This window comes from Lycorma delicatula, chromosome 2 (assembly GCF_047948215.1).
Source record: "Lycorma delicatula isolate Av1 chromosome 2, ASM4794821v1, whole genome shotgun sequence".
In the NCBI taxonomy this organism is placed as follows: domain Eukaryota; kingdom Metazoa; phylum Arthropoda; class Insecta; order Hemiptera; family Fulgoridae; genus Lycorma; species Lycorma delicatula.
This window is the reverse complement of record NC_134456.1, coordinates 41,034,931-41,059,115: the sequence shown is the minus strand read 5'-3', so window position 1 is coordinate 41,059,115 and position 24,185 is coordinate 41,034,931. Positions and strand designations below refer to the sequence as shown.

Below are 24,185 nucleotides of genomic sequence, written 5' to 3'. Positions count from 1 at the left end.
TGTTCATTTGGAAAATATAATAATGTAATGGAAATTAAATTTAACTTATGTCAAATTAATTATCATGGCTAATTGCCAAATGCTTTTTAAATTTACAACAAACAGTTTTATTGCAAGCATTTTTTTTATAACTCAATTTTATTTAATACTTCAAACAAAATGACATAAATATATGTTCTTACAATTTCTAAAAAGGGAACAAGTATGATTAATCGATTAAAATGTGTTAATTTTGGTGAGTTGTTAAATATTTCAATTATAGAAGATACAACAAATGAAAATGCTTCACTAGAATAAAATTCGAGGGACGTTCAATGATTATGAGATAAATTGATGTAAAGAAAAAATGGTTCATTCAATAACAATGAAACTTTTTGAGGGTCAAGTTGGCAATATTGGGAACACATTTAATCAGCTGTTCAATCACAATTAAACTAAACAAATAAAGAGATTACTAAAAATAAATAAAATAAAATAAAGTTATTTAGCAGAGGTCACTCTTGTTGATTTCAGAATGTCAGTTCCACTTGAAACATGTACATCCGAAGAACAACGATCAGTGATAAGATTTTTGCTATCAAAAGGTGTGAAACCAGCAGAAATTTACTCAAGAATATCAAAACAGTATGGTGAAAAGTGTTTAAACTGTAGTAACGTGTATAAGTGGGCGGAACAGTTTAATTCAGGAAGAACAAGTGTGACTGTTCTCCATCACTCAGGAAGACCAGTTTAAGTTTTGACTACCATGCTACAAAATCGCATAAATGATCCTATTCGTGAAGACAGATGGTCAAAATTTCCCAAATTGCTAGTCTGTGTAATATTAGTATTGGAATTGTGCATTCAACTATTCTTGATGAGCTGAATTAATCGCAAAATGTGTTCGAGATGGATTCCAAGACAGTTGACTCAAGCCCATAAAGACACCTGGATTTGCATTTGTCCTGAGCTCAAAGAATGGTTTGAAGCAGAAGGCAATGACTTTCTAGATCATATAATAACCTGTGATGAAATATGGATACACCATTTCAAGCCCGAATCCAAATGGCAAAGTCTTGAGTAGAAACATTTGGATTCACCTGCCAAAAAAAATTGAAAACTCACACACCAACCATTGATGTTGACAGTCTTCTGGAACTCACAAGGCCCAATTTTTAGTGACTATTTAAAAGAACAATGTACTGTGAACAATAAGTACTATTCTAACATGTTCCAATAGAAAGGGAGACCCACAATGAAGGTGAAAATGTCAGGGCACTCTCTCAAAAGTGTGATTCTCTCCTCCCCACATCGCTCAAAGAACAGGAGAAACATTCAACAAGTTGAGGATGGGAGGTGTTGCCACATCCTGCTTACAGCTCAGACCTCGCCCCATCTGATTTTCATTTATTTGGTCCACTCAAAGACTTTTTACGCGGCAAGAAGTTCGATGACAACAAAGCGGTCAAAAAGTGTACATGAATGGTTCAAACAGCAAGTAAAAACTTCTACACTGTGAGAATCAAAAAGCTCACAGATGGGTGGAACAAGTGTATAAATGTTGCTGGAGACTATGTTGAAAAGTAGTGTAAGTTTCATTGTCATTGAATAAAATCATTTTTCTCTACATCAATTTGTATCATTAATTATTGAACGTCCCTTGTAATTACAAAATTGAATTAACTGCAACTAAATTACTTTTAATCAAGTTATACAAGTAATGAATACAACATTTATTATTTAATATTTTCAGTACTGTTTGTAATATCTACAGGTAATATGCTACTTCATGTTTTGCTCATTAACAGTGATAAGTGCAAAGGTATATGCAACAACTATTTGACTTCCAGTGTAAGTTGAATGTACCAGTGCAACTACTGCCAGCACTAATTTCAAACTGACCTTTAACATCACAGAAAAAGCCTTTTAAGCAGAGCCTCACAAACGTATTAGGTTTTTTAATCATCAACCAGTATCAATTTTCAATTTTAGTCTTTAATTAACATTTACCTACATTCATAAAAGTCATCTGCATGTACACGTAAGTATTCCCTTTAAGAAATATTTATTATACGCTTTAATTAAAAAATAGTTTAAAACAAATTTAATTTTACTGAAATAAAATTATTATTTTTAGTTTAATTAAAATAAACTGATAGAAATATATACAGTATAATGTAACCTGTAAAAAATAAAATCTTTTTGTTTCTGAAAAAATTCAAATGAAAAAATTCAGGTAAAAATTGCACATCATGATCTTTTTCTGCTAACGCTAATCTTATGCAAAAATATGTTTTTGCTAGCAAATTCTATAGTGTATTTATTATAAACACAAATCATATATTGTCTGTTATATAGGAAACCTTTTATTTTCTTACAGTATCTCTAAAATAAACTTGTTAGAGTAATGATGTTTGAAGCCAGTGCAGGATTTAAATTCATCATCATGAACAAATCAACATCTTTGGTCAATCTTAAGCCTTCCACCCAAAAAAAAATTGGTTTGTTTAATTTTCTGATAAGTACACAGTAAAAAAATATGCTACTGATTAAGCAATAACAAATGAAGCCATCAAAATGAATGTTAATGTACAAAAATTGTAACAAAAAAAAATCTTTATAAGCAAGGTAACTGTGTAATCATTAGACTTTAGGTATAATATTCACTACATAGTAATTAAAAACTTTACTCTTTGCTCTCAAACCAAATTCTTACCGGTCATAGTGCCACTGTATGCAGGAAATATCTTTAAAAAAAATGACAACACGCTACTAACAACTGAACTAGTGTATTTATTTAGCTATGTATTAAGAGGTAAAAATGATAAAATGAATTTCAAAGATGGAGGATAATCAATATTACAAATTTTAAACTAATTTACACAGTTTTACAATATGTTACCAGTCAACATTCATGTGTTATAATTTATACTTAATAATAACAAAAGATAAGATGTGTTACACTGCTAAGATAATAGGAAAATAAAATAACCACTACAATAAGTGGGCAAGTATAAGCTGTTGGGTCCTGGATAAGATGGAAAGACTGTTCCCTTACGGTCTGGGTGTAGTTCAATGAATGCTGTAAGCATTTTTTAGTGGTATGAACATAGTAATTGATTTGATCTAAAATTAAAAAAATAATAATTTTAAAAATAAAAATTGATTAGTTAATTTTATCTTTGCAATGGATATTAACTTGGCTGTACTGTATATGATTATATTATTCTAATATCTAACAAGGAAAAACGACGGCTACATATGATAATCTTACTGCTTTAATTTAATTAAGCTTATCAACATAAATAGTGATAGTGTTGAAATTAATGCAATACCTAAATTTAGAATCACCTGCATTCTGAATAACAATCTGTTGGTGCAGTGGCTATTATAAATGAAGAGTGTTGGATCAGTGATGATGATTAAGATTCAAGAAAAGCCAAAAGAAGAAATAAGTGTAATGCGATACAGGAAATATTTTGAAAGGAAAAAAGAAAGGAATAAAATCATATGCTTTAAAAGGAATGTTCTAAATTCTTAAAAGTAAACAAAAATAAAAATTTGGAAATTAAAAAAAAATGTTAAATTAATATGCATTAAATACTTTAAAGTAGGCTTTACTAGGATGAATAATTTTTTTTTCTTTATTAAGACGTACCAACTCCTTATACTCACATATGGAGCTGAGCACTGCACCTGAACCAAGAAAAAAAATTGTCAACTCGCAGATATAAGAAATGTGGTTTCTATAGACAGTAACAGAGAAGACAAAAAAAGGTAGAGGATCAAGAATTGTTGATCAGACATAAAAGGAAAGAAACCTAATAATAAAGGATAATTCAATACAAGTAATCTATTAAAGAACCAGGTGAAATTATTCAAATAACTCAATACTATATTTATTGTTCAATTTTACAACATTGAATATCTTCTTTTTTGTCACCTACTTTCACAACTCTTTCATATGTTTTATAATATAATAAACTGGAAATTTTTTTTTTTAAATTTAAAAATTTATTATACAGGAATTGTATATTCCATATTATTGAATAAAGTAAACAATATATATAAAATTTTTTATTAAATGTAAACTAGTTTTTGTAAAAATAATCATATCAAATAAATTATTTAATTAAATGCATCAATAAAATTATATAATAAAATAAAATTTAATTTAAATTAAATAATTATTGAATAAGGGTAAATTTAAATACAAATTTAATCAAATTAAATAGTATTTAATTTAAAATAACGTTATGTTATAAAATAACTCTTATAAGTTAAAAAACCTAAATAAAATAATTATATATCTATATGTAAAAAACCTCATGGACCAAATTTTATTTTAAAATTCAGTTTATAAAGATAATTACATATGTTTTTTTATTACTTAATTTTTAAGAACAAATTTATTATTATAAACCTCATTTAATCACCTGTTTATTTTAATTTTGTTAAGTTTAACCAGTTCTTTTCTGTGTAGTTGTTATTTAATTCATGGCTGGGGGTTTTTCTTACATTTGAACCTTTTATTTTATTTTATTTTTTTTTATTGTAAATTAACATTTGGAGTTAGGGGTAGCTTCATTTATTCACTTAGAAAGGAATGCTGAAGATACTGAAATACAGTTATATAACAGTATAACAGATAATTATTAAAGTAACTTCAGCATTTGCAATTACAATTTTTTGACATTGAAGAAGTTGTACTCCAAAAATTATAGCATAATATCCTTAAAAAGATAATATCTAAATATTTATAAAAACTTGTCACTGATAGTTGTTTAAATCAGAACTAAAGATTGTTTCATAAACTGTCACTGTATAATTCACTAATGATTAAATGAAGTTACCAAATAAAGATTTAGTTTAGGCTGCTAAGAAGTATTTAAAAAAACTTTGGAACCAGAATTAAACATACTGATGAAACAGAAAAACTGAATCAAGATGGTATACATCTTAAACAGGTAAAATTAATGTATGCCTAAAACAAATTGAAAGAGGAAATTAATAAAAATAAAGTCATTAATAAACCTAAAAATAAAGTAAGTAAAATAAAATAAAGAAACGTCTGATGAAAGTAATGATCAAAGTAATCTTGGTTAAAACTAATTATAATAGCAGGTTCACAAAATTATAGACAAGATCATATGTAAAAATTTATGTGATCTCTAATTTGTTTGTCATTATAATTGGAACAATTTATTAAGTAAGCTCTGCAGTATAGTAGGCTTATTATTTCAGATTTGGTCATGCCAAAACTATGCTGCCTCCCAAAAATGCACAAAAAGTAATAAAATATAACCAGTTATTTTCAGATTAAGTGTTCCAACTTCAACACTAAGCAAAATTGTTATTAAGAGACATTTCATAAATTACAGTAACTGCCATGTTATTTGATTAGAAATAGTTTTAATTTAATGAGTGATTTAAAAAGAAATTATGTTAAATTGGTGAACGTTTTATACCTTTTGATGTTTTTCATTATATTACAGCAGTCTAATCAATGAAACAATGTAGATTTTGAAGGATTTGTTGATCATCCAATTTACTGATTTACATTACATAAATCTGAAAGATTAACAGATTTTTATAGCTTTTAAATTCAGAAATGATTGTTATAAAAAAAACTGATGGAACAGTAATAAGTATCACCTTATCTTAAATCCCTTATTAATCCGTTTATGCTTAAGCTAAAAATGAAAGCTATAAAAGAATTTCACAATTTCCAGTGAGTTTAATTGAGAAGCATGGATGTTAGTTTTGATTTATTTGACATGTCTCTTCACACTGCAAATTATGTTACAAAATGAAACCTTACTAACAAAAAGATTTATCCATGAAACTGAAAGTACCTAAAAAAGAAGCAGATACTACCATTTTTGGTTTAAAATTATTCAAGATTTTAAAATCACACTTGATATTTACATTAAAAATATGCATACTAATGATATATCAGTTGAATAGTTATTGACATAACTATTACTGTGCAATGTAAAGTACCAGCTTCTACTGTAACAGTTTGCACAGAGAAATGAATTTTATGAAAGACAACTGAGTTCAATGATTTTACTATAACTACTGACAGCACATAGAAAACAATCAACCAAATTTTAGAAAATTCAGCAAAACAATTTATATCAGAATAATGAAGAAGGATCTGGTATGGGCAAAAACTATGTACTGCTCTTTATACAGCAACAAGATAAAAATAATATTTAAAAAGAAAATCACAACTGGAATGTTACCACAGCTACATCCAGAAAATTGACACAGAAACCTTAAGTACCACAAATTACTAGCGTGTTTGCAGAAGTGAAACAATGTTGTACGTAAATGTTTTTTAATGGTTAAAAGGTAAACAGGGTTGAAAGAGTTGAATAATAGTTGAATGAGTGTTAAAAGTGATGAACATGAAGCACATTTTTCCACTTATTTCTTTCCAACTTAATTCAATAACTGTTCAGCATAACTCTTTTTTTGTACTGTAATACAAATTGTGTCCAATGTTTGTATTAGTGTCAAAGGTAGTTCACTAGATGAATTGGTTTTTGTAGTTATCTGAGCGATGGTGGAACACCTTCAATTCCTTAAGAGAATTTGATATTATTAGTGGAATCTTAATTACACTACCTTATTATTAGCATATACGTTTAAAACATATTTCTCAGATCTTAATAACAAAATAAAAAAATTTTAATTTAAATAAATTATTTTTTAAAAAGGAGTCACCAGAAAAAAACCGGCTGTTGTACATTATAAAAAAAAATATTTTTCAGCAGGCAATAATACTGATTCACCTGAAAAATCTTCTTGACACACACCTTAAAAATGTTAAATTTTTTTATATTTAAATATATAAATGTCTATTAACAGATTCTGAATAAGTTCAAGAAAAATTATTTGAATAAAGAGTTACACACTTTCTCCTTAGTAACAGGTTCTCCTTCCTGTCCTGCTTGTGGGGCATCTGATTGGGCCTGAGCTCGACGTCCAAGGGTATTCATCATCACTGCCATAACATTTTCATGAACACGTAAAACTCTAATAAGATCTGGATGCTGGAAGAAGGTATGATTGTTGACCAATTTCCTGCAAAAAGGAAAAATAATTACTTAAATACAGACTCTAAAGTGATGTAATGTAAATTACTTTATTTTTAATATTTACACAGTCCTGTTATTAAAAAGGGTCCAATGGAAGATATAGTGTCCATTAGCTGTATGGTTTCATACATCCAAGAATATTAAATGTATATTCTGAAAATTTACGACTTAGGTTAAAAGTTTTATAATGTTGAAAATGAATGTTTAGAATAGATTAAGTCTGTCAGATAGCAGGAGTGGAATTTAAGCCAAGTACAGAGGTACTGTTAAGCTGAGTAAGTCTTGATCATATATGTAGAACCATCTACCATACTCTTAGAAGAAAAGTTTCAAAGGGAAATAGAAGTAAAACTTTATTGGATCATGCTGGTATCTACCAATTTTATATGGATCAGAGATAAGACAGAGTTCATCAATAACACAGAGAGACACTATGTGGGTTCTAAACATATTGCTTTTGAAGACTATTAAAGGTCAATAAAGAACAGACCTCTTTATTGGCCTTTATTATTCACCTTTATTATTCAATTTATAAGTGACCTGAATATTGTTTCCAGTAATGTTCTAACTGAAGGAATGAAAATGAAGTGGCAGGTACATTCTCTTAAAAAAGATTTCAAGAGACCATAAAATTATGCAATCCAATCTACAATAGTATGATATGACCAGAATCTTTTCTTAAAATAATTATGATTCCAAATGAAAAAAGCATGGTGCAATAAATTATCAAAATTACAGAACAATCAGTTTAATTTTGGCTTTTAACAAAGCTTCTGCAAATTCTGAACAGAAGACCGAGTTAAAAAAGTGGAGGAAGAGGTTGCAGAAGAATATTATCAGAATATATTCAGAATAAGAATAATACATTCTTTAAATATATTCGTTTAAGAATATATTTAGGAAAGGAAGGCGAAGGATGTTATTGAGCTAATATGAACTAATGATGAGAAATATATAGGATAGAGATGAAAGTACATATTTTAAAGACACAGAAAACACATTTGACTGTATCTGGATAAACTAAGGAAAATATTAAGAAGTCAAAGAGTAGAAAATTAATTAAAGAGCTGTACTTGAATTAGAGAATGAGCTATGAAAATAAAGGATGCTCAAACTCATTGGTTTGACCTAGGAAGAGAAGTAAGATTAGGATGCTGCCAATTACCAATCTTGTTTAATATGTATATTGAAGATATGAACAAAGGTACCATAGAAGATGAAGGGATCATTGTAAGCAAAAAGAGAATAAACTGTATAAGGTTCATGGATAAAATGATTTTTGTAGGAGATGAAGCACTGGATATTTAACAGATGTTTTCAAAATTAGTAGATGTATGATGGAATATGAAATGAGAATGAATGTTAGGAAAAATAAAGTAATGAAAGTTTCTACACTAATTATAAATCAACTAGAATGTCTGCACAAAAGAAGGAAAATTCAACAAGCAAAATAGTACACATGGTTAAGTACTGTGTTAACAGAAGACTTGAGCCATCAGAGGAGAAGGATTGATTAAAACATGCTAACAGGTTCAGTAGAAGGTGGAAATAAAAAAGTTTGGAAAAGAGTAAAAATTATAGATGATCTCAAAGGAAGTGGGAGTTATCAAAATCTTAAAAATTTCATTAGAGAGAATAGAGATGGACATAGTGCAAGGAGTCTGCCTCAGAAGAGATAAACAGATGATGATGGTACTAATGATAAAGGGATAGTGAACAGAAGCAATCAAATATATAAAAAGTGAAAAAGAAAGAACATGTGACAAGTGAAACTGCTAAAATATTTGGAAGTGTGTGGGCAAATAGAGAAAATAACAGCTAATTAGAAACAAATAAAAGTAAGTAAAAATTGAAAATAAATAAAAAATGTGTTCAGAAAACACTGAAATAATTACAAAGCAATACATACATGTTGTGAAAATCTTTGAAAGAATTTTAGAGAAAAGATTCTCAAAATTCTTAGGAATTCTTTATAAACAATCTGTATAGAATGTCTGGAAAGCACTGGTGGTCAAAGGCTTTAAAAAATATATTGATTGAGTTAGTTCAGATGCAATTCTTGAGGAATGAAATTTGTAAAAAAAAAACATCAGTAGGTCTTTTCAAAAACTGAGAATGAGAATGGATGAGAAAGTAGTTTTTCTATTATCTCCTTGTTTGCTACTATGTCAGAAAATTCTCACAAGAGTTTAAGAGGAATAGTAACTAAGTAAGAAAGAGAGGTTAGACAACTACTGTGATCTGTTATTACATAAGACAAGAATTCCACCAGCTAAATTAATAGAATAAGCAAAAAAGTAGAAGGAAAATTTGAATAAGTGTGGAGAAAAATAAGTCACATAGATGAGGAAAAGAGTTTAGGGAGTCAATAACTTCTAAATATCCACCACTTCAAGGCGGAACTTGTGAAGACATTTAGCTACTTAGATAGTGAAATATTGTAGAATTAATTGAAAAGTGGGCAAGGAATTATGTTACTGTGAACCGTTACACAATTAGTTGAAGGAATTAATCAAAACATGAAGGACTTGGAGGTGTGAAATAAAGAAATAATTATTGAATATAAAGAAGTTGTGAGTAAAGAAAATCTTGAAAATATATTTTGTATAGATCAGGGAGTGGGTCTCAGATCAAACAGAAGAAAATATAATTCTATTAGAAGACTAGTAGAAATTAAAAACAATGAGTTAATAAGTTCAAGAAAAATAATTTCTTACCTAATTAAAAATAATTTCTTACCATAAACGTTCACGCATAAGACCTTCTTCTTCTTGTGACATTTGTACTGGTAAAAGAGCACGTATCTGACTTAAGCCTACCCACATAAGAGCGGCATCTTCCTTAGTCTTGTTGTTGATAACATATGTTTTTTCTAATGCCCGGACTAATTCTCCAACAGTGTCATACTGACGCACTAACAAACTGAAGAAAAATGTTAAATATTTATTTATAAAAAAAATTTAATTACAAGTTTTTTTTTATACAAAACAAACATTTTTATATTAATTTTAAACTTTTACAACAAAAGAACTGTATTTTTTTTAAATAACTCAAGATAAAATAAAAAAAGAATAATTAATTATTTTCAGTGAATAAAAGTAAAATCTCTTTGGCAATGAAATCAATAAATAATGATTTTATTAGACCTTTGTTACCAAAAAATGTTTTGAAGTAATTAAAATGAACATTAGTAGATATAAAAGATTATTTAACTTGAATATAAAGTTAAATTGCTCTAATAAACTCTGAGAAACTATATAAAGTTAATTGTTTTAATGTGATCATAATTTTAACTTTCCATTCTATTCTCCATCAATCTCTCAGGTTCAATATACCTCTTACATACTACATCCACAATTATTTCTTTCGTAAATTCTAATTTTGCCATTCCCCAACACCTGGAGAATATTTCCAAACTGTAACAGAGCCCCAACAAAATTGTTCTTCCATTCTATATTTACAGTTATAAAAATTTTCTATAATATTTTACAGTATACATCCACATAATCATAGCACATGCATTTCTTGTATAATTTTTTTCTGGAGCTTACAGAAAAAGAAACTGGACTAACTACAATCTACTCTTGAATCAATGAAATAGGAATCAATGAAATTACTCTAGAATCAATGAAAAAGAATGTTAAGAGTTGTGTAACTGCGTTATCTTATATTAGCTGTAAAAAGACAACTGACCTGAACATCTCACGTACAAGTTTTGAAGACTCAATTTGGGTTTCTTCAGCCCACTTCACAATTGTGCTAATCAATACTTTTCTGAAGACCTCTGTAAAAAAAAATAATTTTATGTAATATATATAATTATTTTTAACTATAAAAGTATTTTTATATAAAATTTAGGTATTTAATCATTTATTTTTATATTAACAAGATTTATTTAAGTAAACCACAAATTAAATATGCATCTGAAATTGCTTATTTTAAATACAAGTTTATCCCTAACTACTGTATCAAACACAGTTTATTTTTGCAGAACTATCATGACTAATTTTCTAAATTCCATAGAGTCCTAAAAAAATATCACTGATAAACATAATTTTTGTTTCCTAACATGCGATACATGATTTTAATCTGTTTTTTTGATGCTGAAAATAAATATGAACTCAGAATCTTTCTATCACCCACCATTTTAAAAAAAATTTTTAATTTTAATTAAACAATTTTTTCATTTTTCAACGTATAGTTAGCATTTTAAGCTCATATATTCTATTTTGTTAGCTCATTTTTTATTGTTTAACTTTGTTAACGTAATATGTAAGTTACAAATAAACAATACTAGACAAAGAATTAAATCATATCATAGTCACATATCATGATACATCTAATACTGAAGAGTAAGCCTTCATGGTCAAGATTAATCATGTCTGTGCAGTTCAAAGCACGTAGATGAATATATACCTGTGTTGTTTGTATTAAGCACTGGATTTTAGAAAGAATTCATTTTGTTCAGTCTTATTGCTGTCTTAAGTTTATTAACAGTGCAGAGTCATAATGCCTCGAAATTGTGTAAATGATGTGGATGCCTTTTGTTATGTATGTGGTGAGTTTACCATAAAATCAAATAGAAAAAGACATTACATCTTTAATTAAAAAAGCATATCAATTGTAGTTTCAATGTAAAATTTGTGATCAGGATAAGACATGGGCTCCTCATATAGTGTGCACTAATTGTTCTGTGTATTTAAGAGGATGGCTGAAAGGTACACAGAAGGCTTTGCCATTTGGTGTACCTATGGTTTGGCATGAACCAAAGGATCGTGTAACCGACTGCTACTTTTGTTTAACAAGTGTGTCTAGAATTTCTAAAAAAGCTAAACATACTGTAAAATATTCTTCATTGTAGTCTGCAATCAGGGCTGTACCTCACAGTGAAATTATTCCAGTTCCTGAGCCACCTGTTTCAAAAGCAGCGATGAAGAATCAGGCAGTACTGAAGAAGACAACAATGATTTTGATTTTGAATTTTGAATTATCTTCCATTAAGTCACATCTTATATCACAAGGTGAATTAAATGATTGGGTTAGGGATTTAAATTTATCAAAAAATCAAGCTGAACTGTTAGGATCAAGACTGCAAGGATGGAATTTACTTAAAAAAAATACAAAAATTTTGGGGTTTCGAAGCTGACAATAAGAACTTTCTCAGTACTTCATTGATGAAAATAATTTGGTTTATTGTACACATACTGATCAGCTTATGAGGCACTTAAAACAAGTTCATAAATCTGAGGACTAGCGTCTTTTCATCCAAGTATAGTTTAAAAGTGTTTCTATTACACGACGGTAACAAATATTCTTTGATACCAATTGCAAATTAATTTGAAAGAGACTATGATGTGATGAAAGACGTTCTTGAAAAAAATAAATTATAAAAAACATAGCTGTAACATATGTGGTGATTTGAAAGTTATAGCTAATTTGTTAGGCATGCAGTCAGGCTATACTTTAAGTACATGTGTTTGTTTTCTTTGCGAGTGGGACAGCCGAGCTAAAGATAAACATTATATTACCAAAGAGTGGAAGAAACAAGAAAACTTAACTTCCAAATGGGAAAAATATTATTATTCATGAGCCCTTAGTTGAACCCAAAAAAATATTTTTACTTTTCATATCAAGCTAAGACTAATGAAAAATTTTGTGAATTATGAAATAATTTTCTCTTCAGTCTTTGGATCACAACTGAGAAAATTTTTCATCATTGAAAACACTGCAAGCGCATTTAGTTTTTCCAAATTCAAGGGGCTTCTTAGAAAAGTTTTTATTCTTTTCAATGTTGAAAAGCAATGTTCTACCTCTGATGTAGTCATGGGAACTGTCAAGAGGATTTTTAAATAGAATGGCTTGAAGCATGATAATAATCTTTTCCCCTACATCCCTGGGCCGGACATCCAATTAAGTATACTCGGCCCAGGGACGTGTCTTTTGACTCTAAGGCAGTCTTCCCGCCCACCGGTTTTACACCCGGCACGGCAGGTCAACCGCCCCAGTACTAGATCTTTTCTTGCCTGCCTCTAATTCCCGCCGACGAGGGCAAAGCCCGGCTATGCTGTTCCCCATCCCCGCCGACAGAAACCGGGTCTCGGTCTTTATGCCATTTGTCTCAAACCGGTGCGACCAGCACAAGGAGCACCCCCAAAACCAGCCACACTACAGTTCTGCTACCTCCTTAGTGACCACTCTACTATGTTATTTGCGTTTAGGTTATTAACTGCTATGAATTGTCTGTGTGCCCATCTCCGGCATTCGAATATCATATGCTCTGCGTCATCCACCTCCTGGCAGTAGTCGCAGTTGGATGTGTCTCTCTTGCTGAATCTTTTTAAATAGTAACCAAAACATCCAAGACCCGACATCATCTGTGTTATGTAAAAGTTCACCTCACCATGTTGGCAATCCAGCCATGCGTCCAAATAACTTATTAACCTTCTGGTCCAGGCTGCAGCGTTAGTCACTGCCCATACTTCCTTCCACCACTGTCGGGTCATCGCCTCGGTCTCAGCTCTACCACACCCTTCCGCTCTCACTTTCCTGCTCTTGATCTGAAGTTCTATCGGCGGGACCGATGCAAGCATAATCTAATTACGCAAGAATAATCTAATTCTACACTTTATCACATTCAATAATACGATGTATAATTTTTAAGCACAACACATGCGGAGTAAAAAACTACCTTCCACCAGCATGCCAGGGTTGGAACTGCGGAAGCGACAGTGCTCTCTGTCCCTTGCAGCTTCCTATGTGCACATACACACAACAGCCAAACACCACGCCACTGGAACTCTGCGCTTCACAGTTCCATACAAAAATTTTTGTATCTTTTTCATAAACTGGAGGATGGCTACTGACATTAAGCTTAAGGATTGTATACTGTACAAGTATGAAGAAAGAATTAAAAAAAAATGGACTCATTATATTAAATTTTATTGATAATATAAAGTGGAAATAGGGGGTGCTGCAATTCCACAGTGCCTATATGCAAACCGCCATATATGCTTCTATACGTGCCTATATGCTTCTGGGGAGTTGTGGTTGCATATTTTCAGGTTTTATGAAGCCAATTATGATTAAATTATTTTATCTGATTAATGTCTAAATTTCATTTCATTATCCTGATCTATAAATAAAAACTAAGAATTTCAAGTAACCAAACATATCTTAATACCAATATATAATTATAAATAATGAACAATTTGAATACAATTATTGAGTAATAATCATATTGGTAAGGAGATAATTGAAGGTAATACTGAAAGTAATAGCTATTAATGCAAAAAATAACAAAAAAAACATTAATATTAGGGAATTATGAACTATCAAAATATTAAAATCATTTATCAGATTTCTCTTGAATGAAGAGCTCCTTAGAATATCTGACATGCTACATATTTTTATTTATACTTCATATATCTCATCCATACTTGAAAAAGTCTTCCAGACATCTTTGAGTTGACTAAGGTTCTGAGGAGGGTTTTTAACTTACAAAACACAAGTTTTATTTTCTGGTTGTTCTATTTTTGTTATACTTTCATTTAAAAATTAACCTGACTCTAACTGGAGTGTATGGACAACCAATACTGGAAATTAGTCTAATTTCATTTTACTGGAAATGAGACTAATTTCATTTTTTAGTGTCCTATATCATAGGACTGCAGGATGTTGCTTAAGTATATCTCAAATACTAAGCTTGATTAATGGACATGATTTCAGCATGCACTTGGAGGACATTTCCAGAACCAATAACAGAACCCCACCATAAGGTTGTTATTGTCTAAAACAATCAGTACATATCTTATTAGGAACTTTTCACAATTGAATCCTACTGATTTAATATGAGAAATGTAAATTTTTATTTATCCCTAAAAAGGATTTAAACACAACTGATCCATTGTGAATGTTTCCTTGTCTATAACCGTCAGGCTAGATGATATTTCTTTGGCTGCTGAAAAAGAAAGCAGGATTTCTTGCTTTAAAACCTGCATCATATGATCTTTTATACAGATTAGCAAAAATTATTCATGTTAATGTCATTATGTCTTGATTTGAGTCTTACATTTTTATAAGGCCTAACCACAAATAAATCTATCCTGTGAACAAGTTGTTGAAATGGCCCCTACCAAGCATAAATCAAATAATCCATGATTACTGTTACATTTAAAAAAATCTACACTAACTGATAACTCCATTAATCTTTGCTCTCAGAATCAAAGTAAATAGGATTCAGTATCAGATTTGTTTGTACTTTTTGTTGTGATAGATAAAGGAAGATAGAAGACAAAACCTTTGCAATGTCAGATTTTAACACTTTAGAAATCACATACTAACTGTGAAATTCAATTTTCATTATAAAAAAAAAACAATCTATTAAGAGATTACAATAACAGTCTCTCACCAGAAGCAGGATAATTTAAAAGAAACTTAATTCTTTTCATCAATCATTAATTTAAAAAAAAAGCAGAAGTCAAATTTTAAAATTAACACTATTGAGATCAACAAATAAGTAATTCATTAAGCTATAGTGATTCAATTCAATTCTGTGACATACTGCACTCCTCATTGTTAAAACAAACTCAAGAAACCCACAACTGTTTTTTAAAGCCATATTATACTGCATTTAACTTGACCTTACTAAACTTTTTTCTTAGATATCAATCTTACATTGATTTTTTATCAGTTATAACTTAGTATTAAAAAGAAGTAATATAGAAATTGAATACCTTCTGGTGTCTTCTTTTCTGGTTCCTCTTCTTCTTTAGGCGCTTCTTCGAGTTCTTTGACAGCATTAATGAAGTTATAAAGTCGTTTTAATGCACCAGGCTTTTCAACATCCTGAGGCGTTTCCTAGATGAATTGAACAATTACAATTAATTAAAAATGGACAGGTATTCTCAAAATGATCAAGAAGAAAAATATATACTACTAAAAATTGATAAAAAAAAGGTTTAAAAGATGTCATTTGTAAAAACTTTAAAAAATAAAATTGAAAAAAGTAGTATTCAAGATATGAGAGTGCTCCATTATTTAAAAATGTTTTTAAAAATTCAGCTATGAAATTTTTGATAAAATTTGTAATATATTATTATTAAGAAACTGAAACAGTAAATTAGTTAATCACAGAATTAAATGCAGTTTATTCACAATCTGAATTTTTTAAGAGAATATATAACTTTGATGTTATTTTAATACATAACCTTTATGTTTTTCCTACTGCTGTTTAACTGACTATGAATTCAACATAGTCTATACAAAAAGTGATTATTAATTTTCAATAACATAAGACTACTAATTAAATCATCATCTGGTGTTTTGTGTAGCAGTAGGTCCCTTACGTCAAAGCTGACTCCATCTATTTGTCCCAAACCTTCTTCATGCCAATGTAATTTCCAATCTTCATCTCATTTATTTTCATCCTTTTTCTTTTCTGCTTCTACTGACCCTTTCAATATAATTGTCAAGAAAACAAAACATAAACAATTCAGTATATTTAACTAAACACATTATATTTTTACAACATAATAATTTTCTGTATGATGTTTTAACAAGATAATAATTGCATTCAATTTATATTTTTTAGCGTATGTTTGTATATGCTTAAACAATTCAGTTTATTATGAATTCCCTGCCTTAAGACTTTTACTCATGAAACTTTATGTTTTAAAACAGAAAAGTAGCATTCTACACTGAACAAAAAAAATAAACACTGTGTGAGAAAACTCACCTCTTCTTGTGGTTCTTGCAGAGCTAATAATGAAACTTTACTCATCAACTGTTCATGGAAACTATTTAATCGTTCTCTCAATTCTTCTCCACAAGGGCAATTTTCAAAATCTCCTTCCTCCAGATTCTTAAATCCAAGAATAGCATTCATCTGTAACAAAGGCATGCAGGATATAGAATGTTATCTCAAACAGTATATTATTTTTAGATTATAGATTCCGGGGCAGCTTCTTGTCCTATGGTCGAGAAATCAGTCACAAAGGCGGATGAATTGGTACGATCAATGGCATGAAGATGCAGAAGGCAACGGGAAACCACTGCATTAAAGATCCCAATGGATATCCCTAGTATAAATCATCATTATGGTTGGTTTCAATATTAAATTTTTCAGAGTTAGTAGTTTTCTGGTCGGATCTCCAGCGGGAACAGTGTTGAATGAAACCATGAGAACTGGTACCTGGTATGTAAGAAGTCTGTTTCAGGCAGGAAAAATTAACAATGTAGCAGCGAAGATGCAAAGGCTTAATATAAATATCCTAGGCATAAGTGAATTAAGATGGCCAGGTTCTGGATTGCAGCGAAGGGATGAATGCACTATGTATTATTCCGGAAGCACTGATAAAGCGAATAAATATGGCGTTGCTATCATGGTCGATAAGAATGTAGACAGGTGTACATCCAGTTTTTTTTTCTTACTCAGATAGAATCATGTTGATACTGATGCCCTCTCATAAATAAAAGGAATAACATCAATCTTCTTCAAATTTACGCACCTGTAGCAGATAAGCCTGATGAAGAAATTGAACAGTTCTATGAAGATTTATGCATTGTTCTGAAAGGACTGGAGGGAGTCTTAGTATTAGTCTTAAACTGGGGGAGTCTTAGTATTAATGCATACTATGGACTGGGAGAGAGGAATGATAGAGGCGACAGGCTTGTAGAATTCTGTCAGACAGGGAGGTTCATAGTTGCTAATGTGTACTATGAATTACCCAAGAAAAGAATATGGTCATGGAGATCTGCTTAAGACACTGAAGATAGGATAGTAAAGAACCAGATTGATTGCCTACTTATCAAGAAACGATTCAGAAATACCATAACAGTAAAAACTTGCCCAGGAACTGGCATCGGATCAGACCATAACCTGGTAGTTGCTAAAGTATATATCAAGCTTAAAAAGTTAAATCATATAATTAAGGATAATAGGATAGTGACAGAGAAATTACAGGATGAAGGCATAAGAGAGCAGGTGCAGAGAGAGGTAAATATTAAAATTGATTTGGTATGGCATGGGGCAATGAATTTGGACATGGAGCATAAATGGAATAACATAAGGTGGCATTGATTGACGGAAGCAGGGACAGATTGATATCAGATAAGAGGAGGCCGAAACAGAAATGGATGACTCAAGAGATAATGCTTCTTACGGAAGAAAAAAGAAAAAGTAAGAACAATGCAAATAAATATAAAGAATTGCAAGAGAAAACAAAAATGATTAGGAAAGCAAAGGAGAGATGGATTTCGAAAAAGTGTGAACACATAGAAGAGCTACAAATGAAATACGGCAACCACAATTTGCATAAGGAAATTAAGGAGCTAACAGGAGCAACCAGAAAAAGACAACCCGCTGTTATTAAAGATAAAAGAGGCAAAATCTTGATTGAACCAGAGCAGAAACTTCTACAGTGGAAGGAAAATACAGAAGAACTATTCAAAATACAAGAAGTTTGAAAATACATCAAAATGCCATAGAGGAACCAAACATCATGAAAGAAGTTCTTTAGGCTATAAAAACATTGAAAAGCAGTCAGGTCAGATGAAATTCCATGTGAACTCCTGAAACTAATAGATGAACAGCTTGACATTGTTGATCTTTTTAATGTGGTGTACAGAACTGGAATCATATCGAAGCAACGGAAAAATTAGACTTTTATAATTTTACCAAAGAAACCAAATACAACATCTACAGTACAAGCAGGGAAAATTACACTATTTAGTTTTAATCTATTAGCTCAGAGGTGTCTAGATGTGAATCAGCAGGATATGCATATGTTTCATAGATTACGAGAAGGCTTTTGATAAAGTTCGCCATGATACTCTAATAAGCTTACTTAGAAAGCAGAATATCGACTCACGAGATATACAGATTAGTGAATAGTTATACTGGTATCAAACAACTATCGTTCAAGTAGATAATGACATTATAGAGGAAATACAAATACAAAGGGGAGTAAGGCAAGGATGCATTTTGTCTCCATGCTATTTAATCTGCATTCCGAAGCGATATTCAAGGAGGCTGTAAATGAAGATGAAGCTGAAGTTATAGTCAATGGTCAGCCAATTAGTAATCTGAGGTATGTGGACGATACTGTCATCATAACGGAGACTTTGAGTGATCTACAGAGAGCAGTTCAAAAGATTAAAGATGTTAGTATACAATATGGCCTTTGAATGAACCTCAAGAAGATGAAGTACACGGTGATAACTAGATCTCAAATGGCGGGCCCAGAGTTATAACAACAAAGTACAAGTATGTTGGTACTTGGATAACCAACAACATAGACCAAACACTGGAAATTAAAACCCAGATAGAAATGGCTAGAAGTGCATTTCTCAAAATGCGCGCTTTCTTGTGTGATTGACAGGTCAGATTAAATCTGCAGGCTAGAACGGTAAAATGTTGTATGTCCTGTGCTGCTATATGGAATGGAAGCATGGACATTGAAAAACTACACACTAAAAAGTTGGCGGCATTTGAAATGTGGTGCTATAGACGCATGCTAAAGGATATCTTGGAAGAATAAGGTGTCAAACATCAAGGTACTACAGAGTATGAATATACAACTCGAGATTACACTTACAGTACAAACAAGGAAATTACAGTACCTAGGTCACATAATAAGGGGAGAGAAGTTTGAATTGCTACAGTTGATCATGCAGGGGAAGATAGTGGGCAGACGTAACATTGGGAAGCGCAGAATTTCATGGTTGCGCAATCTGAGGGAATGGTTTGGCATAACGTCCACTGAACTGCTCCGAGCTGTCAAAATAAAATAGCGATGATGATTGCAAACCTCCTGAAAGGAGATGACACTTGAAGAAGAAGAATAGATTCCTATAACAGGCTATAGCTCAAACAAGTGATAAAGACAAATTTAATTTGAATCATCAGATATTATTTAATTTGAATCATCAATCATCAGATTATCATACAAGATAATAGTCATCAGTTTCTAAACTTCTACAAAAAGATACACAAATAAAATAATACATTTTTATATGCACTTAATCATCTAAGGAAAGAATACATATTTAGCAAATTGGAAATGCCAGACCACTTCTATTTATATTTATAATAAAAAATAAAATAAAACACACATACACACACACACACACAAACATAATTGAACATACTCACCCTCACTTAAGTGTATTTATGCTCTCACACATACTTAAACACACATCACACACGTATAAAGATAAATGTCATAAATCTGATTATCAGAATCAAATAAAAGAAGTAGTTAATGTGTTTTTTTAATAAATGTTATTATTACTACATAAATTATACATCTATCTTGCAATTAAATATACAAAGTTATAATTAAAACTGAATTTGTTAATTAATTTTGGTTTCCTTTCATGAAAGAATTGTATAAAATTCAAAAGATGCAGTCTAATTCTGCAATAGACGACGAAATCACTTTTCCAAAACTCAAGAAAATTATGCTTTTTGAGTAGTTCTTAATATATTTATGTAAGGGTATAGAAAATGGTGGGTAAATTTGAATGTAAATTAATATCTGAGGATGTTCTGAACTATGCATTACACTATTATAATGTATAATGATTTAAAAAAAAATACATTTTGATCTGAATGACAAAAACTATTAAAAAGTAAAAACTTTCACCTAAAAAAATAAAAAATTCACAAATTCACAATTATGAACAATGATATTTTTACCTTTTAAATTTTTTAAAATATTTTTAACCTTTAGTTTTTTAAATTTAACATTTTTTAAACTTTAGATTTTTAAATTAAAAAAAAAATCAAATTAAAGAAAGTAGAAATAAAATTTAATTTTTTTTTTTAATTTATATAAAGCCAGTTACTGAAAATTACGAGAATTAAAACCAAGGATATGGCATTTTACCAATTTAAATAAAAGGTTTATATTATTTTCTAGTAAAATACATGACATAAGAAGACAATAACTGTTTTCTTTAAGATCTTTATTCACTTCTATATTATTTTACTTACTAATATATATTATTTTACTAATTTATCACATTACTTAAAAAACCTTTGACATAACTATTAAACAAAATAACAGTCCTACCTGTTCTCTGGGTGGACAACGGAACTCTCTTGTTTTCTTCGCAGCAACAGCAGATGGAAGATCAGATTGTTTAATTTCAATATATCTCCTTAGCTGATCCTGTAAATACAATACATATCAATAGCAAAACAAACATAAATTAAAAACATACTAATTTAGATAAAAATAAATTAAAATAAATTTAATAAATGAAAGATAAAGAACAATTTCTCTAGCCCTACAATGAAATGCCATAAGAAAATGTAACATTATTTACAATAAAATGCTTCAAGCAGTCAATAACCTTTTTTTTACTGACTGATGGGATTCAACTTGACTGAGTTTTCCTAATGGTTCATATCATAAATGAAAACACCTTTGTTAATCAAACTGGCTGCTTAAGAGGTATATTTTAATATATCTATAAAGAAGTAAATTTATCATTTGACAAAAAAAAAGTTGTATTGTATTATATACTGACTTCCAATTTTTGGAATTATTCCCTCAAATTGTAAGCTTTTATTTGAAAAAAAAACTGATAATAAATAATTTGTTACAGGTAATTAAGCATATAAAAGTTTGATGTTTACTTTCCAGGCAGTGCAACTTCAACATTCCGTAACTTAGGAGACAAATTAAAAAATTAGATTTACTTTATTCAAGAATAATACTTTCTTTATCTACATAAGAAAGTTTTTTTGCTGCATATATTAATATGATGTAGTCTTATAATTTCGTTTATTAATGGGCTGGAAAAAATATGTTTTAAGAAACAAGAAATTCATTAAAATTGCTGGGATTCTTGAATCTTTGTTTCAAATAAGTATACAATTCAATAGTAATTTTGTACTTGTCTGTACAATTGTTTCACTGTTGTATGATGATCCCCAATACAATTTAAATTTTACTAATAAATTCTGCTAGTATATTAATTTAAATAATCACATAATTTGAACAGAAAAAGTACATTCTGAAAGAGCTTAAGAGGTTTATATGAAGAACATATTTAAAGTTAAAAAGTCATTAGTTAGGTTTGAAGAATTTAAAAAAAACATAAGGGTCAGTCAAATGTAAACCGGATTTTCATCTTCATGGCTTACAAATATGAGTGAGTTGATGTGAAGGGTTACTGATAGCAGAGATGTAGGGAGGAGATGGATGCTTCAGCTATTTAGCATTCACTAACTCTCTGGTCAGTAGTGTCATGTCAGAGCAAGAAGTTTCACTGTCAGTTGCACAATATATTATCATAAAGTTTCTCATGAATAAGGCCATCAGCTCTCACAATTTTGGCTAGACTGCATGTGCATTTTGGGGATATGATGTCATGTATTAAGTCTATGAATGGGCCTGCAAATTTAAAAGAGAGAGGGAGGCTAAAGAAAATGTGTTACAATAGGTGTTCAAGGACAAGTATGATGGATAACATTTTTATTGACCTGTGACCTCACTGAAGACAACCAATACCTTACAATTAATGAAACTGCTTTCGAAGTGAGAATCAACCATGGAAGTGCCTATTCCACTACTACAAAGCATCATCAGTTCTGCAAAGTTTGTGTGAGGTGGATTGATTCCAAGATTTTTAAACAAAAATCAGAAACAGGCCCAACATAAAATTTGCTAAGGCTCCTGGATCAATTTCAACAAGAGGGAAATAATCTTTTGCATCGAATAGTCACATTTGACAAGACATGGGTCAATTACTATACTTCCAAGTCGAAATCGGTGAGTATCAAATGGTGAATCTTGCCCTGTAAAGGCGAAAACAGGTTTATCATCTGGAAGTCTTTGCAACTGCCTTTTGAAACTGAATGGTTTGTATGTGTTAATCATAAATTTTATTTGAAAATGGCACATTATGAATGGTGTGTACTACAAGTTTTTGGACAAAGTAAAAGTGCTGGTCAGTTAATCAGAGATGTGATTTTCCTTCACAACAAAGCTAAGCATTATACAGACATTGGTACTTGGGATAAACAGGAGAAAATTTACTGGGAAACCTTAGAACATTCCCTATACTGTAATGACATAATGTAATATAAAATAATAAAAAGCAAAAATTTTCTGAGCAATATTTTTTGGAAAAATTAATGATCATATATATACATATATAATGCTTATTACATTGTGTACGATTGTTGAAAGGGTAGCAATAATTATTTACACTTACAGTTTGAAGGTCTCCAACAAATTCAATGCTAAACGCAATTGTAGCTTCAACACGATGACGTAATTGTATATCATAAAGATGATGTAATAAATAACACATCTGAAGTTTAGCTCCCTCGGCCATTTTCATGTACAAAAGACCTTTCCTATGTTCATCTTTACCATCTAAAAAGAAAGAAAAAAATTGAATATGAACATTTTTACAACATATGTATGTGCAAAGATTCATATGATGAAATATGACATTTTTACCTCACTGTCAATAGGAGGAATGGTAATGTATTTAATTATAATGTATGTTTGTTTCTTCTGTATCTTCACTGAGCAAACCAATTATAACCAACTTTTGGGTAGTAACAGGTCTTAAGTCTGGAAGAAACCTCTTAGACTGGCTTTAGATTTACTATAATTTAAGAGGTCTATCTTAAACCATTGGCTAAGATAGCTGGTGGCTATATTAAACTGCCTACACTAGGGGAACAAATTTTAAAAATTATGCTACTTTCAAATTTTAATGATGGTATTCTATAAAATGATAAAAACTAAACACTTTTGGCCTTGTGATTTTTTAAAAAAATTCATTGTTCTCGAGTTATAAGCAAAAGTGTGCTCAGCAAAAGGAAGCAAAAGTGCATGGCTAGTGTTCACCAGTGCACTGTATACTGCTGGTATGCATTGCAGTTAATGATGGTGTATAACAGGTCAAAACCTGTGCACAAATTCTCTATTATCATTACACAACAAGTTAGAATCTGAGCATTATCCCTACCTCTCATCAAATATTGAATTTAATTTTAATGAACTGATACACGACGTATATGTGTATCAGTTCTTAAAATTAAATGCATATATTCTCATTCTTTAACATTCAAATTTC

The 24,185-nt window shown here is 30.2% G+C and overlaps 1 protein-coding gene across 1 annotated transcript in view; it reads right to left on the bottom strand.

Annotated features, from left to right (window-relative positions):
- The window catches only part of RyR (Ryanodine receptor), a 559,410-nt gene that overhangs the window by 151,934 nt on the left and 383,291 nt on the right, over positions 1-24,185 (bottom strand). Inside the window, exons 42-48 of the mRNA XM_075355178.1 lie at positions 23,310-23,473; positions 21,158-21,256; positions 16,819-16,968; positions 15,818-15,941; positions 10,779-10,869; positions 9,825-10,007; positions 6,903-7,071 (exon numbers count right to left, since the gene is read on the bottom strand). Coding sequence (XP_075211293.1) covers positions 6,903-7,071; positions 9,825-10,007; positions 10,779-10,869; positions 15,818-15,941; positions 16,819-16,968; positions 21,158-21,256; positions 23,310-23,473 — 980 coding nt within the window. The remainder of the gene's footprint in view (positions 1-6,902; positions 7,072-9,824; positions 10,008-10,778; positions 10,870-15,817; positions 15,942-16,818; positions 16,969-21,157; positions 21,257-23,309; positions 23,474-24,185) is intronic.